The sequence below is a fragment of the Lipophrys pholis genome (genome assembly GCF_963383615.2).
Source record: "Lipophrys pholis genome assembly, chromosome: 8".
In the NCBI taxonomy this organism is placed as follows: Eukaryota; Metazoa; Chordata; class Actinopteri; order Blenniiformes; family Blenniidae; genus Lipophrys; species Lipophrys pholis.
In genome coordinates this window covers 525,779-545,768 of record NC_137630.1, presented here as the reverse complement: position 1 = coordinate 545,768, position 19,990 = coordinate 525,779, and the positions used below count along the sequence as shown (strand labels likewise).

General features: G+C 50.3%; 1 protein-coding gene across 2 annotated transcripts in view; it reads right to left on the bottom strand.

Moving 5' to 3' along the window:
- Positions 1–5,899: 5,899 nt before the first annotated feature.
- Positions 5,900–19,990, bottom strand: part of icmt (isoprenylcysteine carboxyl methyltransferase) — a 32,560-nt gene continuing 18,469 nt past the window's right edge. Inside the window, exons 2-6 of one of the 2 annotated variants that reach the window (XR_013935578.1) lie at positions 15,674–15,762; positions 15,431–15,600; positions 13,503–13,720; positions 7,636–8,467; positions 5,900–6,171 (exon numbers count right to left, since the gene is read on the bottom strand). Coding sequence is in view for 1 of the 2 variants with exons in the window: in XM_080470414.1 (XP_080326540.1) it covers positions 8,288–8,467; positions 13,503–13,720; positions 15,431–15,600; positions 15,674–15,762 (657 nt within the window). In the remaining variant the exon portion in view is untranslated. Of the gene's footprint in view, positions 8,468–13,502; positions 13,721–15,430; positions 15,601–15,673; positions 15,763–19,990 lie in introns of both variants that reach the window. The other variant, XM_080470414.1, reaches the window with a different exon arrangement.

Genomic DNA, 19,990 nt, shown 5'->3' with positions numbered 1-19,990 from the left:
CTTAAGTCTTTTGGTGTTTCTATCATAAACTCTAGACGGAGCCGCTACACCAAAGACAGCCAGCAGGGGGCAGCGTTACAATGAGAGAAAGACTTCCTGTAGTGGCAGACAGCCAGCAGGGGGCAGCGTTACAGTCAGAGAAAGACTTCCTGTAGTGGCAGACAGCCAGCAGGGGGCAGCGTTACAGTCAGAGAAAGACTTCCTGTAGTGGCAGACAGCCAGCAGGGGGCAGCGTTACAATGAGAGAAAGACTTCCTGTAGTGGCAGACAGCCAGCAGGGGGCAGCGTTACAGTCAGAGAAAGACTTCCTGTAGTGGCAGACAGCCAGCAGGGGGCAGCGTTACAGTCAGAGAAAGACTTCCTGTAGTGGCAGACAGCCAGCAGGGGGCAGCGTTACAGTGAGAGAAAGACTTCCTGTAGTGGCAGACAGCCAGCAGGGGGCAGCGTTACAGTGAGAGAAAGACTTCCTGTAGTGGCAGACAGCCAGCAGGGGGCAGCGTTACAGTGAGAGAAAGACTTCCTGTAGTGGCAGACAGCCAGCAGGGGGCAGCGTTACAGTCAGAGAAAGACTTCCTGTAGTGGCAGACAGCCAGCAGGGGGCAGCGTTACAGTGAGAGAAAGACTTCCTGTAGTGGCAGACAGCCAGCAGGGGGCAGCGTTACAATGAGAGAAAGACTTCCTGTAGTGGCAGACAGCCAGCAGGGGGCAGCGTTACAGTGAGAGAAAGACTTCCTGTAGTGGCAGACAGCCAGCAGGGGGCAGCGTTACAGTGAGAGAAAGACTTCCTGTAGTGGCAGACAGCCAGCAGGGGGCAGCGTTACAGTGAGAGAAAGACTTCCTGTAGTGGCAGACAGCCAGCAGGGGGCAGCGTTACAGTGAGAGAAAGACTTCCTGTAGTGTCATCTTCTTCTATCATTATTAATATATTATTGTTGTTATCGTTATCATTATCTCCTCCTCCTTCTCCTTCCTCCTCTTCTCCAAACCACCTTCTCCTCCTCCTCCTCCTTCTCCTTCTCCTTCCTCCTTCTCCTTCCTCCTTCTCCCTCCTCCTTCTCCTTCCTCCTCCCTCCTCCTCCTCCTTCCTCCTTCTCCCTCCATCTATTCCTTCTCCCTCCTCCTCCTCCTCCGTCTCCTTCTCCCTCCTCTTTCTCCCTCCTCCTCCTTCTCGCTCCTCTTTCTCCCTCCTCCTCTTTCTCCCTCCTCCTTCTCCTACTCCATCCTCCTCCTCATCTTCCCTCCACCTTCTCCTACGTCTCCTCCTTCTCTGTCTCCTCCTCCTATTCCTTCATCATCATCCTCCTCCGCCTCCACCTCCTCTTTCTCCTTCTCCCTCCTCCTGCTCCTCCTATACCTTCTCCCTCCTCCTGCTCCGCCTCCACCTCCTCTTTCTCCTTCTTCCTCCTCCTATTCCTTCTCCCTCCTCCTCCGCCTCCACCTCCTCTTTCTCCTTCTTCCTCCTCCTATTCCTTCTCCCTCCTCCTTCTCCCTCCTCCTGCTCCTCCTATTCCTTCTCCCTCCTCCTCATCCTCCTCCTCCTTCCTCCTCCCTCCTCCTTCTCGCTCCTCTTTCTCCCTCCTCCTCTTTCTCCCTCCTCCTTCTCCTACTCCATCCTCCTCCTCATCTTCCCTCCACCTTCTCCTACGTCTCCTCCTTCTCCGTCTCCTCCTCCTATTCCTTCATCATCATCCTCCTCTGCCTCCACCTCTTTCTCCTTCTCCCTTCTCCCTCCTCCTGCTCCTCCTATACCTTCTCCCTCCTCCTGCTCCTCCTATACCTTCTCCCTCCTCCTCCTCCTCCGCCTCCACCTCCCCTTTCTCCTTCTTCCTCCTCCTATTCCTTCTCCCTCCTCCCTCTCCCTCCTCCTCCTCCACTTTCTCCTTCTCCCTCCTCCTCCTCCTCCTTCTCCCTCCTCCTGCTCCTCCTATACCTTCTCCCCCCTTCTCCCTCCTCCTCCTCCCTCCTCCTGCTCCTCCTATACCTTCTCCCTCCTTCTCCCTCCTCCTGCTCCTCCTATACCTTCTCCCTCCTCCTGCTCCTCCTATACCTTCTCCCTCCTCCTCCGCCTCCACCTCCCCTTTCTCCTTCTTCCTCCTCCTATTCCTTCTCCCTCCTCCCTCTCCCTCCTCCTCCTCCGCCTCCACTTTCTCCTTCTTCCTCCTCCTATTCCTTCTCCCTCCTCCTCCTCCTCCTTCTCCCTCCTCCTGCTCCTCCTATACCTTCTCCCTCCTTCTCCCTCCTCCTGCTCCTCCTATACCTTCTCCCTCCTCCTCCTCCCTCCTCCTGCTCCTCCTATACCTTCTCCCTCCTTCTCCCTCCTCCTGCTCCTCCTATACCTTCTCCCTCCTCCTCCTCCTCCGCCTCCACCTCCCCTTTCTCCTTCTTCCTCCTCCTATTCCTTCTCCCTCCTCCTTCTCCCTCCGCCTCCACCTCCTCTTTCTCCTTCTTCCTCCTCCTATTCCTTCTCCCTCCTCCTCCTCCGCCTCCACCTCCCCTTTCTCCTTCTTCCTCCTCCTATTCCTTCTCCCTCCTCCTTCTCCCTCCTCCTCCTCCGCCTCCACCTCCTCCTATTCCTTCTTCCTCCTCCTATTCCTTCTTCCTCCTCCTATTCCTTCTCCCTCCTCCTCGTCCTCCTCCTCCTTCCTCCTCCCTCCTCCTTCTCGCTCCTCTTTCTCCCTCCTCCTTCTCCTACTCCATCCTCCTCCTCATCTTCCCTCCACCTTCTCCTACGTCTCCTCCTTCTCCGTCTCCTCCTCCTATTCCTTCATCATCATCCTCCTCTGCCTCCACCTCCTCTTTCTCCTTCTCCCTTCTCCCTCCTCCTGCTCCTCCTATACCTCTCCCTCCTCCTGCTCCTCCTATACCTTCTCCCTCCTTCTCCCTCCTCCTGCTCCTCCTATACCTTCTCCCTCCTCCTGCTCCTCCTATACCTTCTCCCTCCTCCTCCTCCTCCGCCTCCACCTCCCCTTTCTCCTTCTTCCTCCTCCTATTCCTTCTCCCTCCTCCCTCTCCCTCCTCCTCCTCCTCCGCCTCCACTTTCTCCTTCTTCCTCCTCCTATTCCTTCTCCCTCCTCCTCCTCCTCCTTCTCCCTCCTCCTGCTCCTCCTATACCTTCTCCCTCCTTCTCCCTCCTCCTGCTCCTCCTATACCTTCTCCCTCCTCCTCCTCCCTCCTCCTGCTCCTCCTATACCTTCTCCCTCCTCCTCCTCCTCCGCCTCCACCTCCCCTTTCTCCTTCTTCCTCCTCCTATTCCTTCTCCCTCCTCCTTCTCCCTCCGCCTCCACCTCCTCTTTCTCCTTCTTCCTCCTCCTATTCCTTCTCCCTCCTCCTCCTCCGCCTCCACCTCCCCTTTCTCCTTCTTCCTCCTCCTATTCCTTCTCCTCCTCCTTCTCCCTCCTCCTCCTCCGCCTCCACCTCCTCTTTCTCCTTCTTCCTCCTCCTATTCCTTCTCCCTCCTCCTCCTCCGCCTCCTCTTTCTCCTTCTTCCTCCTCCTATTCCTTCTCCCTCCTCCTGCTCCTCCTATTCCTTCTCCCTCCTCCTCGTCCTCCTCCTCCTTCCTCCTCCCTCCTCCTTCTCGCTCCTCTTTCTCCCTCCTCCTCCTCTTTCTCCCTCCTCTTCCTCCATCTCCCCCTCCTCCTCCCTCCTCCTATTCATTCTTCTTCCTCCTCCTTCTCCATGCTCCATCTCCTCTTTCTCCTTCTCCTCCTTCTCCCTCCTCCTCCCTCTCCCTCCTCCTCCTCCTCTTATCCCAACCACCTTCTCCTACGTCTCCTCCTCCTTCTCCCTCCTCCTCCCTCTCCTCCTCCTTCTCCATCCTCCTCTTTCTCCTTCTCCCTTCTCCCTCCTCCTGCTCCTCCTATACCTTCTCCCTCCTTCTCCCTCCTCCTGCTCCTCCTATACCTTCTCCCTCCTCCTTCTCCATCCTCCTCTTCTCCCAACCACCTTCTCCTACGTCTCCTCCTCCTCCGCCATCCTCCTCCTCTTCTCCCAACCCCCTCCTCCCTCTCCTCTTTCTCCTCCTCCTGCTCCTTCTCCTCCTCCTTCTCCCTCCTCCTCCCTCTCCCTCCTCCTATTCCTTCTCCCTCCTCCTCCTTCTCCCTCCTCCTATTCCTTCTCCTCCTCCTCCCTCTCCCTCCTCCTCCTCCTTCTCCTCCTCCTCTGTATCTTCCTCCTCCTGTTTCTTCTCCCCCTTCTCGTTCTCCTCCTCCTCTTCTCCCAACCACCTCCTCCTTCTCCCTCCTCCTATTCCTTCTCCTCCTCCTCCCTCTCCCTCCTCCTCCTCCTTCTCCTCCTCCTCTGTATCTTCCTCCTCCTGTTTCTTCTCCCCCTTCTCGTTCTCCTCCTCCTCTTCTCCCAACCACCTTCTCCCTCCTCCTCCATCTCCCTCCTCCTCCTCCTCCTCCTCCTCCCTCCTTGGCCTAATCTTGGCCCCCGAGGGACTCCGGGGGTCAGATCTGCAGTGTTAACTGATACAGATGTTACTCAATCCAGCTCAAGGCATTTTTAGAGAAGTTACATTTTGAGAGCTTGGGAAGAAGAACAGAATGATTTACTGAGGTCCAAAAACACCACCCTACAACTCCACCCTGATGGAGAAAGAATTCGATTTTCTCAATAAAGAGGCATGTAGCCATTTGGGTGGAGTGCATGGATCTGAAGCCAAACTGCATGGCGTGGAGAGAGGCGGAGCTGCTGGTTAGGTGATGGACAATCTGCTGCGCCACCCATTTTTCTGCCATTTTGGAAATGGGTGGAGGAATGCTCATTGGACGGTGGTTATGCAGAGAAGCCGAGTCACCGGATTTAAAGACGGGGAACAAGAGCAGATTTTAGGCCTTTGGAAAGTGAAAGATGAATGATTGAGGCAATAGGAGGGGCGAGAGCTGAACCTCGATCTTTGAGCCTGGTGGGGTCCCTCTGGTGGGGTCCTTCTGGAGGGTCCTTCTGGTGGGGTCCTTCTGGTGGGTCCTTCTGGTGGGGTCCTTCTGGTGGGGTCCCTTCTGGTGGGGTCCCTCTGGTGGGTCCTTCTGGAGGGTCCTTCTGGTGGGGTCCCTTCTGGTGGGGTCCTTCTGGTGGGGTCCTTCTGGAGGGTCCTTCTGGTGGGGTCCTTCTGGTGGGGTCCCTTCTGGTGGGGTCCCTCTGGTGGGTCCTTCTGGAGGGTCCTTCTGGTGGGGTCCCTTCTGGTGGGGTCCCTCTGGTGGGGTCCTTCTGGTGGGGTCCTTCTGGAGGGTCCTTCTGGTGGGGTCCCTCTGGTGGGGTCCCTTCTGGTGGGGTCCCTCTGGGTGGGGTCCCTCTGGGTGGGGTCCCTCTGGTGGGGTCCTTCTGGTGGGGTCCTTCTGGTGGGGTCCCTCTGGTGGGGTCCCTTCTGGTGGGGTCCCTTCTGGTGGGGTCCTTCTGGTGGGGTCCTTCTGGTGGGGTCCCTCTGGTGGGGTCCCTCTGGTGGGGTCCTTCTGGTGGGGTCCTTCTGGTGGGGTCCCTCTGGTGGGGTCCTTCTGGTGGGGTCCCTCTGGTGGGGTCCTTCTGGTGGGGTCCTTCTGGTGGGGTCCCTCTGGTGGGAGCTTTAGATTTTCTGATTTCTTTCACTATTTCTCTGTCGTGTCCTAATTTGACTGACAGCTTCAGAGTGACCTCCTTTCATGAGTTTCACAAGAAGTTTGTTTAACCAAGGAACACACACACACACACACACACACACACACACACACACACACACACACACACACACACACACACACACACACACACACACACACACACACACACACACACACACACACACACACACACACACACACACACACACACACACACACACACACACACACACAGAGGACAGCGCCACCATGTGGCTGCTGACAGAATAAACAGAGAAATGAAAGTTGGGCCAAAGGTTGTTTTGTATTGATTTATTAACTTCAGTTGCTCTTTAACCAACTGTTGACCTGAAGTGGCTGAAACGATGGTTTGTCTTTATCCAACGGTTCCATTCAGTTTTGGGTCAAAGGTCAAAGGTCAAGGTGACGGAAACTTGGTTTGTGTCTATCTGACCACGTAAGGATGAAAATACAGGTACTTCTCAAAAAATTAGCATATTGTGATAAAGTTCATTATTTTCCATAATGTAATGATAAAAATTAGACTTTCATATATTTTAGATTCATTACACACAACTGAAGTAGTTCAAGCCTTTTATTGATTTAATATAGATGATTTTGGCAAAAAAGTAAAGAAAAACCAAAAATCCCCATCTCAAAAAATTAGCATATCATGAACAGGTACTGAGATATTAACCTAATCATCTGGAGCACCACACCCACCCTTCAATCAACAAATTAACTCTAAACACCTGCAAAAGATTCCTGAGGCTTTTAAAACCTCCCAGCTGTTTCATTACTCAAAACCGCAATCATGGTGAGACTGCCGACCTGACTGCTGTCCAGAAGGCCATCATTGACACCCTCAAGCAAGAGGGTAAGACACAAAAAGACATTTCTGAGCGAATAGGCTGTTCCCAGAGTGCTGTATCAAGGCACCTCAGTGGGAAGTCTGGGGGAAGGGAAAAGTGGGGCAGAAAACGCTGCACAACCAGTAGAGGTGACCGGACCCTGAGGAAGACTGGGGAGAAGGACCGATTCCAGACCTTGGGGGACCTGCGGAAGCAGTGGACTGAGTCTGGAGTGGAAACATCCAGAGCCACCGTGCACAGGGGTGTGCAGGAAATGGGCTACAGGTGCCGCATTCCCCAGGTCAAGCCACTTTAGAACAAGAAACAGCGGCAGCAGCGCCTGACCTGGGCTACAGAGAAGCAGCACTGGACTGTTGCTCAGTGGTCCAAAGTACTTTGTTCGGATGAAAGCAAATTTTGCATGTCATTCGGAAATAAAGGTTCCAGAGTCTGGAGGAAGACTGGGGAGAAGGACATGCCAAGATGCCTGAAGTCCAGTGTCAAGTACCCACAGTCAGTGATGGTTTGGGGTGCCATGTCAGCTGCTGGTGTTGGTCCACTTGGTTTATCAAGGGCAGGGTCAATGCAGCGAGCTATCAGGAGATTCTGGAGCACTTCATGCTTCCATCTGCTGAAAAGCTTTATGGCGATGAAGATTTCCTTTTTCAGCATGACCTGGCACCTGCTCACAGTGCCAAAACCACTGGCAAATGGTTTACTGACCATGGTATTACTGTGCTTGATTGGCCCGCCAACTCTCCTGACCTGAACCCCATTGAGAATATGTGGGATATTGTGAAGAGGAAGTTGAGAGGCACCAGACCCAACACTGTGGATGAGCTTAAGGCCGCTATCAAAGCATCCTGGGCCTCCAGAACACCTGAGCAGTGCCACCGGCTGATTGGCTCCATGCCACGCCGCATTGAAGCAGTCATTTCTGCAAAAGGATTCCCGACCAAGTATTGAATGCATAACTGAACATAATTATTTGAAGGTTGACTTTTTTTTGTATTAAAAACACTTTTCTTTTATTGGTCAGATGAAATATGCTCATTGTTTGAGATGGGGATTTTTGGTTTTTCTTTACTTTTTTGCCAAAATCATCTATATTAAATCAATAAAAGGCTTGAACTACTTCAGTTGTGTGTAATGAATCTAAAATATATGAAAGTCAAATTTTTATCATTACATTATGGAAAATAATGAACTTTATCACAATATGCTAATTTTTTGAGAAGTACCTGTACCACCCTGACCCATGGCCTCCACCTGCTCACCAGGGTAGTGACATCACAGCATCGTGTCGAGTCCTGGGCTGTGGAACCCTGCTGGAGGGAACCCTGCTGGAGGGAACCCTGCTGGAGGGAACCCTGCTGGAGGGAACCCTGCTGGAGGGAACCCTGCTGGAGGGAACCCTGCTGGGTTAAAAGAGGAAACAGCAGAACTTCTCTACTTCTTTATTTCCAGTGATGCAACAACAAGCTACACTTCAGTTTATAAAGATTCTTATTTACATTGTTCAAGTGCAGCTGGACTGATTCCAGCAGAGGGACGCTACTGGACTGGGATGTTCAGTGGACCTGAAAGACTTCCTGTCAAACAGCCAATGGTTGCAGAGCGGCTCCGGGGCGGCGCCAGTCCTCAGCTGCGCTAAACATTTGGTCAGAAGAGGAGCAGAAGAGGAGCAGTGGAGGTTTGTAGAAGCACAGCAGGCCAGCTGCTGCTCCTTGTCCCGTCAGTCTGCTGAAGGCCTCCTGCTCTCACCTGCTCTCACCTGCTCTCACCTGCTACGACTGTCGTCTGTCTGGCTCCGCCTCCAGCTCCGCCTCCAGGTCCGGGGACTAGTTGACACGGATACCAGAGATGAAGGGCAGCCCAGTGGGAACCTTCTTTTTGTACTCCACGTAGTCCTCAGTAAAGAAATGGATGAGCGAGAGCTCCTCCTCTTCTATCCGCTCCCTGAAGAAGCGCCAGCTGGCGATGGTGTAGCCCAGGATGCACACCGGGTTCACCAGCAGCACCTGCAGCACAGAGCAACGCCATCGTGAGCACCACCCCACCGTGAGCACCACCCCATCGTGAGCACCACCCCACCGTGAGCACCACCCTACAGTGAGCACGACCCTACAGTGAGCACCACCCTACAGTGAGCACCACCCCACAGTGAGCACGACTCTACAGTGAGCACCACCCCACAGTGAGCACCACCCTACAGTGAGCACCACCCCACCGTGAGCACCACCCCACAGTGAGCACCACCCCACAGTGAGCACCACCCCAGTGTGAGCACCACCCCAGTGTGAGCACCACCCCACCGTGAGCACCACCCTACAGTGAGCACCACCCTACAGTGAGCACGACCCCACAGTGAGCACCACCCCAGTGTGAGCACCACCCCACAGTGAGCACCACCCCACAGTGAGCACGACCCTACAGTGAGCACCACCCCACAGTGAGCACCACCCCAGTGTGAGCACCACCCCACAGTGAGCACCACCCCAGTGTGAGCACCACCCTACAGTGAGCACCACCCCACCGTGAGCACCACCCTACAGTGAGCACCACCCCACCGTGAGCACCACCCTACAGTGAGCACGACCCCACAGTGAGCACCACCCCAGTGTGAGCACCACCCCACCGTGAGCACCACCCCACAGTGAGCACCACCCCACCGTGAGCACCACCCTACAGTGAGCACCACCCCACCGTGAGCACCACCCCACCGTGAGCACGACCCTACAGTGAGCACCACCCCACAGTGAGCACCACCCCACAGTGAGCACCACCCCACCGTGAGCACCACCCCACCGTGAGCACCACCCTACAGTGAGCACGACCCTACAGTGAGCACCACCCTACAGTGAGCATGACCCTACAGTGAGCACCACCCCAGTGTGAGCACCACCCCACAGTGAGCACCACCCTACAGTGAGCACCACCCCAGTGTGAGCACCACCCCACCGTGAGCACCACCCTACAGTGAGCATCACCCCACCGTGAGCACCACCCTACAGTGAGCACCACCCCAGTGTGAGCACCACCCCACCGTGAGCACCACCCTACAGTGAGCATCACCCCACCGTGAGCACCACCCTACAGTGAGCACCACCCCAGTGTGAGCACCACCCTACAGTGAGCATGACCCTACAGTGAGCACCACCCCACAGTGAGCATGACCCTACAGTGAGCACCACCCTACAGTGAGCACCACCCCACAGTGAGCAAAACACCGTTGGCCCTGAATGTCATCAGGAGCTCAAGGTGCATCCATCTGATGACAACATACCAGGCCATGAATTTGGCCAGTGAGAGGAGGAGGAACATTCCCTCACCATAGAGGAGGAGGAACATTCCCTCTCCATGGAGGAGGAACATTCCCTCACCATAGAGGAGGAACATTCCCTCACCATGGAGGAGGAACATTCCCTCACCATAGAGGAGGAACATTCCCTCACCATAGAGGAGGAACATTCCCTCACCATAGAGGAGGAACATTCCCTCACCATAGAGGAGGAACATTCCCTCACCATGGAGGAGGAACATTCCCTCACCATAGAGGAGGAACATTCCCTCACCATAGAGGAGGAACATTCCCTCACCATAGAGGAGGAGGAACATTCCCTCACCATAGAGGAGGAACATTCCCTCACCATGGAGGAGGAACATTCCCTCACCATAGAGGAGGAACATTCCCTCTCCATGGAGGAGGAACATTCCCTCACCATAGAGGAGGAACATTCCCTCACCATAGAGGAGGAACATTCCCTCACCATGGAGGAGGAACATTCCCTCACCATAGAGGAGGAACATTCCCTCACCATAGAGGAGGAACATTCCCTCACCATGGAGGAGGAACATTCCCTCACCATAGAGGAGGAACATTCCCTCACCATGGAGGAGGAACATTCCCTCACCATAGAGGAGGAGGAACATTCCCTCACCATGGAGGAGGAGGAACATTCCCTCACTATGGAGGAGGAACATTCCCTCACCATAGAGGAGGAGGAACATTCCCTCACCATGGAGGAGGAACATTCCCTCACCATAGAGGAGGAACATTCCCTCACCATGGAGGAGGAGGAACATTCCCTCACCATGGAGGAGGAGGAACATTCCCTCACCATAGAGGAGGAGGAACATTCCCTCACCATAGAGGAGGAGGAACATTCCCTCACCATAGAGGAGGAGGAACATTCCCTCACCATAGAGGAGGAACATTCCCTCACCATAGAGGAGGAACATTCCCTCACCATGGAGGAGGAGGAACATTCCCTCACCATGGAGGAGGAACATTCCCTCACCATAGAGGAGGAGGAACATTCCCTCACCATAGAGGAGGAGGAACATTCCCTCACCATAGAGGAGGAGGAACATTCCCTCACCATAGAGGAGGAACATTCCCTCACCATAGAGGAGGAGGAACATTCCCTCACCATGGAGGAGGAGGAACATTCCCTCACCATGGAGGAGGAGGAACATTCCCTCACTATGGAGGAGGAACATTCCCTCACCATAGAGGAGGAGGAACATTCCCTCACCATGGAGGAGGAACATTCCCTCACCATAGAGGAGGAACATTCCCTCACCATGGAGGAGGAGGAACATTCCCTCACCATGGAGGAGGAACATTCCCTCACCATAGAGGAGGAGGAACATTCCCTCACCATAGAGGAGGAGGAACATTCCCTCACCATGGAGGAGGAGGAACATTCCCTCACTATGGAGGAGGAACATTCCCTCACCATAGAGGAGGAGGAACATTCCCTCACCATAGAGGAGGAGGAACATTCCCTCACCATAGAGGAGGAGGAACATTCCCTCACCATAGAGGAGGAGGAACATTCCCTCACCATAGAGGAGGAGGAACATTCCCTCACCATAGAGGAGGAGGAACATTCCCTCACCATGGAGGAGGAGGAACATTCCCTCACCATGGAGGAGGAACATTCCCTCACCATGGAGGAGGAGGAACATTCCCTCACTATGGAGGAGGAGGAACATTCCCTCACCATGGAGGAGGAGGAACATTCCCTCACTATAGAGGAGGAACATTCCCTCACCATAGAGGAGGAGGAACATTCCCTCACTATGGAGGAGGAACATTCCCTCATTATGGAGGAGGAACATTCCCTCACCATGGAGGAGGAGGAACATTCCCTCACCATGGAGGAGGAGGAACATTCCCTCACCATGGAGGAGGAACATTCCCTCACCATGGAGGAGGAGGAACATTCCCTCACCATGGAGGAGGAGGAACATTCCCTCACTATAGAGGAGGAACATTCCCTCACCATGGAGGAGGAGGAACATTCCCTCACTATAGAGGAGGAGGAACATTCCCTCACCATGGAGGAGGAGGAACATTCCCTCACCATGGAGGAGGAACATTCCCTCACCATGGAGGAGGAGGAACATTCCCTCACTATAGAGGAGGAGGAACATTCCCTCACCATGGAGGAGGAGGAACATTCCCTCACCATGGAGGAGGAACATTCCCTCACCATGGAGGAGGAGGAACATTCCCTCACCATGGAGGAGGAGGAACATTCCCTCACTATAGAGGAGGAGGAACATTCCCTCACCATGGAGGAGGAGGAACATTCCCTCACCATGGAGGAGGAACATTCCCTCACCATGGAGGAGGAGGAACATTCCCTCACTATGGAGGAGGAGGAACATTCCCTCACCATGGAGGAGGAGGAACATTCCCTCACTATAGAGGAGGAACATTCCCTCACCATAGAGGAGGAGGAACATTCCCTCACTATGGAGGAGGAACATTCCCTCATTATGGAGGAGGAACATTCCCTCACTATGGAGGAGGAACATTCCCTCACTATGGAGGAGGAACATTCCCTCACCATGGAGGAGGAACATTCCCTCACCATAGAGGAGGAGGAACATTCCCTCATTATGGAGGAGGAACATTCCCTCACCATGGAGGAGGAACATTCCCTCACTATGGAGGAGGAACATTCCCTCACCATAGAGGAGGAACATTCCCTCACCATAGAGGAGGAACATTCCCTCACCATAGAGGAGGAGGAACATTCCCTCACCATAGAGGAGGAGGAACATTCCCTCACCATGGAGGAGGAGGAACATTCCCTCACCATAGAGGAGGAGGAACATTCCCTCACCATGGAGGAGGAGGAACATTCCCTCACCATAGAGGAGGAGGAACATTCCCTCACCATGGAGGAGGAGGAACATTCCCTCACCATGGAGGAGGAACAGTCCCTCACCATGGAGGAGGAAGAACAGTCCCTCACCATGGAGGAGGAACATTCCCTCACCATAGAGGAGGAGGAACATTCCCTCACCATGGAGGAGGAACATTCCCTCACCATAGAGGAGGAACATTCCCTCACCATAGAGGAGGAGGAACATTCCCTCATTATGGAGGAGGAGGAACATTCCCTCACCATAGAGGAGGAGGAACATTCCCTCACCATGGAGGAGGAACATTCCCTCACTATGGAGGAGGAACATTCCCTCACCATAGAGGAGGAACATTCCCTCACCATAGAGGAGGAGGAACATTCCCTCACCATAGAGGAGGAGGAACATTCCCTCACCATAGAGGAGGAGGAACATTCCCTCACCATGGAGGAGGAGGAACATTCCCTCACAATAGAGGAGGAGGAACATTCCCTCACCATAGAGGAGGAGGAACATTCCCTCACCATGGAGGAGGAACATTCCCTCACCATAGAGGAGGAGGAACATTCCCTCACCATAGAGGAGGAGGAACAGTCCCTCACCATAGAGGAGGAGGAACATTCCCTCACCATAGAGGAGGAGGAACAGTCCCTCACCATGGAGGAGGAACATTCCCTCACCATAGAGGAGGAGGAACATTCCCTCACCATAGAGGAGGAGGAACATTCCCTCACCATAGAGGAGGAGGAACAGCTGCTCACTGGCACCCCTGCTGGACACTACCTGAACTTAGTGACAGAAACAACTGGTTGTTGTTTTGAGGTTTGAGCTTGGTGTGGTAGAAGGAGTTCATCTTTGTTCATGGATGCAGAGAGGCGGAGCCAGTGAGGTTACCTGTGTTCCTATGCTCCAGTAGAACCAGCCCACGTAGGACGGGTGTCTGCAGTAGGAGTAGACGCCGCTGGTGACCAGCACGTGGCTCTGGGCCTTCTCGTTCTGCACGATGTGGTTGAAGTTGGAGCCAGCGGTCAACATGGCTGCTTTCCTCAGGGCCTCACCGCACATCACCATGAGCAGCCCCACAACACTCAGCCAGGTCAGCTGCTTCAGCTCTGACACACACAGGAAGTAGAGACAGGAAGCAGTGAGAGGAGGGACAGACAGGAAGCAGTGAGAGGAGGGAGAGACAGGAAGCAATGAGAGGAGGGACAGACAGGAAGCAGTGAGAGGAGGGAGAGACAGGAAGCAGTGAGAGGAGGGAGAGACAGGAAGCAATGAGAGGAAGTAGAGACAGGAAGCAGTGAGAGGAAGTAGAGACAGGAAGCAGTGAGAGGAGGGAGAGACAGGAAGCAATGAGAGGAAGTAGAGACAGGAAGCAGTGAGAGGAAGTAGAGACAGGAAGCAATGAGAGGAAGTAGAGACAGGAAGCAGTGAGAGGAAGTAGAGACAGGAAGCAGTGAGAGGAGGGACAGACAGGAAGCAGTGAGAGGAGGGACAGACAGGAAGCAGTGAGAGGAGGGAGAGACAGGAAGCAATGAGAGGAAGTAGAGACAGGAAGCAGTGAGAGGAAGTAGAGACAGGAAGCAGTGAGAGGAAGTAGAGACAGGAAGCAGTGAGAGGAGGGAGAGACAGGAAGCAGTGAGAGGAGGGAGAGACAGGAAGCAGTGAGAGGAGGGAGAGACAGGAAGCAGTGAGAGGAAGTAGAGACAGGAAGCAGTGAGGAGGGAGAGACAGGAAGCAGTGAGAGGAGGGAGAGACAGGAAGCAGTGAGAGGAAGTAGAGACAGGAAGCAGTGAGGAGGGAGAGACAGGAAGCAGTGAGGAGGGAGCGACAGGAAGTAGAGACAGGAAGCACAGACAGGAAGCAGTGAGAGGAGGGAGAGACAGGAAGCAGTGAGAGGAAGTAGAGACAGGAAGCAGTGAGGAGGGAGCGACAGGAAGTAGAGACAGGAAGCACAGACAGGGAGCAGTGAGAGGAGGGAGAGACAGGAAGCAGTGAGAGGAAGTAGAGACAGGAAGCAGTGAGGAGGGAGAGACAGGAAGCAGTGAGGAAGTAGAGACAGGAAGCAGTGAGAGGAAGTAGAGACAGGAAGCAGTGAGGAGGGAGAGACAGGAAGCAGTGAGAGGAAGTAGAGACAGGAAGCAGTGAGGAGGGAGAGACAGGAAGCAGTGAGAGGAAGCAGAGGAAAGCGAAGCCAGATGTTCACACACGTTGACTTGAACACAGTTCAAGAAGGAAGAACACTGGAAGGAAACTAATGTGACTTATTGATCAGCACCACCTTCATTCACATGTTAGACATTGAAAGTTGACGGCGGAGACACGTTGCACTGGTTCTGTCTGAATGTTCCAGGAAATGAAACGCAGGCAGGAAGTAGGCCTGACGAGTCCTGACGACTGACATGTTGTCCACTGTGGCATCGAAGGCGGGGCAACGAAGGTACACCAACCACATGATGCAACGGTTTGGATAGGACCCTGCTCCTGAACTCCCAGACCTGATCAGACCAGAACACTGTGGGGTTCCTTCCTCTTCAGGATGAAGCTCATCTGGATGTTCAGAGGAGGTTCCCTCTGGATCAGGAGGAACGTTAGCGCCTCCTGCTGGCGTTACATGATGGAGAAGAAGCAGTTTGATGTGCTCGGATATTTTCCCCAACAATAGAAATGTCCTGACAGAGACTCAAGGATCAGCAGGTTCTGCGTCATGATGAGACATGTTGATAGAGATGATCATCATCAGCTGTTTGTCCTTCACACACTGAGGAGGGGGAGACTGAGGATGAGGATGATGAGAGGACATGCAACAGGCACAGACTCACCTGGAAAGGTGAGCTTCTCCACGGTGAACTCCAGCCATGACGACAGCGCAGCCAGAGTGTACTCCACGCTGTGGTTGAGCAGGAAGGAGTCCAGCGACAGGGAGCGAGGGTTGATGAAGGCCGTCACCAGATACTCAGAGTAATGGAAGAAGGACAGAGAGCACATGTACCTGAGGACCAGAGAGGCTTCATGAGGCAAGACAACTAGAAGACGGCAGCTGTGGAGGAGCCTGGAGGACGTACCAGCCGAAGTGGGTCCAGTCGCTCCCAGAGAAGCTGAGAATCAGACCACAACCGAAGGTGACTCCCAGGAAACAGGCTCGCACTGCAACCTGGGAAGACAGGACACTGGTGGGTCGCCTGCCAGTAGTGCCACAGTAACCTTGAAAAAGTAATGCGATTACTGACTACTAGTTACTTCTTTAAAAAGTAACTTATTTGACTGATTACTTGTTTTTAAAAGTAACTAACTTAGATTACAAGTAACTTTTTAGTTACTTTCAGCACCTGCCGGGAAAAAAGAATTACAACCAGTTTACCAAAAACTCAGTTCTGATCACTGCCTGGCCTGATGTTTACACATCTGGAACCTTTGACCTACAGTCTTTCTTGTAATTATATCTGGTTCAGTTTTATGAGCAGATTTTTACTATTACTGGTATTTATGTCCCTGGAGACGCAGCTGTAGTCTGTTGTTGCACTATTTGTCTATATATTTGCACTGCCTGTTCTATGTGACCTTTAATTGCCCGCCGGAGACAAAAAGTCTTTCATGGATTGATTAATTAAAAAATCTGGGGGCTGCTTGTAAAGTGAAGCTTTACTGATGACGTGAGTTAGTTCCGTTTTTTTGTGTCACCTGATCGCACCGTTAGAGAGAGTTGGCCTGTGATTGGCTGAGAGTGGAGAAGGGGGCGGGTCAGGTGAGCGTGCAGAGACAGTGTGTGTGTTCAGTTTAATAATAAAGAGGCTTTACAGACAAAAACCTCGTCCTGCTGGACGCTACAATAGGAACACACAGTGACTTGGGGAAGTAACTAATCTGATTCCTGGTTTGAAAGAGTAACGCGTTGCATTACTAGTTACTGAAAAAAGTGGTCATAACAGACGTTACCTATGAACGCGTTACCGGCATCACTGTGGCCTGCACAGCCAGTCAAAACAATCGACCTAAAGTCAATAAAACAATCGACCTACAACAATCAAACAATGGACCTAAAGTCAATAAAACAATCGATCTACAACAATCAAACAATGGACCTAAAGTCAATAAAACAATCGACCTACAACAATCAAACAATGGACCTAAAGTCAATAAAACAATCGACCTAAAGTCAATAAAACAATCGACCTACAACAATAAAACAATCGACCTACAACAATCGACCTAAAGTCAATAAAACAATCGACCTACAACAATCGACCTAAAGTCAATAAAACAATCGACCTAAAGTCAATAAAACAATCGACCTACAACAATCGACCTAAAGTCAATAAAACAATCGACCTAAAGTCAATAAAACAATCGACCTACAACAATCGACCTAAAGTCAATAAAACAATCGATCTACAACAATCGACCTAAAGTCAATAAAACAATCGACCCACAACAATCGACCTCAAGTCAATAAAACAGTCGACCTACAACAAGCAAACAATCGACCTACAACAAACAATCGACCTACAACCATCAAACAATTGGCCTACAACAATCGACCTAAAGTCAATAAAACAATCGACCCACAACAATCGACCTAAAGTCAATAAAACAATCGACCCAAAGTCAATAAAACAATCAACCTACAACAATCAATTGACCTACAACAATCGACCTAAAGTCAATAAAACAGTCGACCTACAACAATCGACCTAAAGTCAATAAAACAATCGACCTAAAGTCAATAAAACAATCGACCTACAACAATAAAACAGTCGACCTACAACAATCGACCTAAAGTCAATAAAACAATCGACCCACAACAATCGACCTAAAGTCAATAAAACAATCAACCTACAACAATCGACCTAAAGTCAATAAAACAATCGACCTACAACAATCAAACAATCGACCTAAAACAATCAATTGACCTACAACAATCGACCTAAAGTCAATCAAACAATCGACCTACAACAATAAAACAATCGACCCACAACAATCGACCTCAAGTCAATAAAACAATTGACCTACAACAATCAAACAATCGACTTACAACAATCGACCTAAAGTCAATAAAACAGTCGACCTGGAACAATCGACCTAAAGTCAATAAAACAATCGACCTACAACAATAAAACAATCGACCTACAACAATCAAACAATGGACCTAAAGTCAATAAAACAATCGACCTACAACAATCAAACAATCGACCTACAACAATGGACCTAAAGTCAATAAAACAATCGACCTACAACAATCAAACAATGGACCTAAAGTCAATAAAACAATCGACCTACAACAATCAAACAATCGACCTAAAGTCATAAAAACAATCGACCTACAACAATAAAACAATCGACCTACAACAATCGACCTAAAGTCAATAAAACAATCGACCTAAAGTCAATAAAACAATCGACCTACAACAATCAAACAATCGACCTACAACAATCGACCTAAAGTCAATAAAACAATCGACCTAAAGTCAATAAAACAATCGACCTACAACAATCGACTTAAAGTCAATAAAACAATCGACCTACAAATATCAAAAAATCGACCTACAACAATCGACCTAAAGTCAATAAAACAATCGACCTAAAGTCAATAAAACAATCGACCTACAACAATCAAACAATGGACCTAAAGTCAATAAAACAATCGACCTAAAGTCAATAAAACAATCGACCTACAACAATCGACCTAAAGTCAATTAAACAATCGACCTACAACAATCGACCTAAAGTCAATTAAACAATCGACCTAAAGTCAATAAAACAATCGACCTACAACAATCGACCTAAAGTCAATAAAACAATCGACCTACAACAATCGACCTAAAGTCAATAAAACAATCGACCTAAAGTCAATAAAACAATCGACCTACAACAATCGACCTAAAGTCAATAAAACAATCGACCTACAACAATCGACCTAAAGTCAATAAAACAGTCGACCTACAACAATCGACCTAAAGTCAATAAAACAATCGACCTACAAATATCAAACAATCGACCTACAACAATCGACCTAAAGTCAATAAAACAGTCGACCTACAACAATCGACCTAAAGTCAATAAAACAATCGACCTACAACATCGACCTAAACTCAATAAAACAGTCGACCTACAACAATCGACCTAAAGTCAATAAAACAATCGACCTACAACAATCGACCTAAAGTCAATAAAACAGTCGACCTACAACAATCGACCTAAAGTCAATAAAACAATCGACCTACAACAATCGACCTAAAGTCAATAAAACAATCGACCTACAAATATCAAACAATCGACCTACAACAATCGACCTAAACTCAATAAAACAGTCGACCTACAACAATCGACCTAAAGTCAATAAAACAATCGACCTACAACAATCGACCTAAAGTCAATAAAACAATCGACCTACAGCAATCGACTTAAAGTCAATAAAACAATCGACCTACAAATATCAAACAATCGACCTACAACAATCGACCTAAAGTCAATAAAACAATCGACCTAAAGTCAATAAAACAATCGACCTACAACAATCGACCTAAAGTCAATAAAAAGATCGACCTAAAGTCAATAAAACAATCGACCTACAACAATCGACCTAAAGTCAATTAAACAATCGACCTACAACAATCGACCTAAAGTCAATAAAACAATCGACCTAAAGTCAATAAAACAATCGACCTACAACAATCGAGCTAAAGTCAATAAAACAATCGACCTACAACAATCGACCTAAAGTCAATAAAACAATCGACCTACAACAATCGACCTAAAGTCAATAAAACAATCGACCTACAACAATCGACCTATAGTCAATAAAACAATCGACCTAAGGTCAATAAAACAGTCGACCTACAACAATCGACCTAAAGTCAATAAAACAATCGACCTAAACTCAATAAAACAATCGACCTACAGCAATCGACTTAAAGTCAATAAAACAATCGACCTACAAATATCAAACAATCGACCTACAACAATCGACCTAAAGTCAATAAAACAATCGACCTAAAGTCAATAAAACAATCGACCTACAACAATCGACCTAAAGTCAATAAAACAGTCGACCTACAACAATCGACCTAAAGTCAATAAAACAATCGACCTACAACAATCGACCTAAAGTCAATAAAACAATCGACCTACAACAATCGACCTAAAGTCAATAAAACAATCGACCTACAACAATTGACCTAAAGTCAATAAAACAGTCGACCTACAACAATCGACCTAAAGTCAATAAAACAGTCGACCTACAACAATCGACCTAAAGTCAATAAAACAGTCGACCTACAACAATTGACCTAAAGTCAATAAAACAATCGACCTACAAATATCAAACAATCGACCGACAAAAATCGACCTAAAGTCAATAAAACAATCGACCTACAAATATCAAA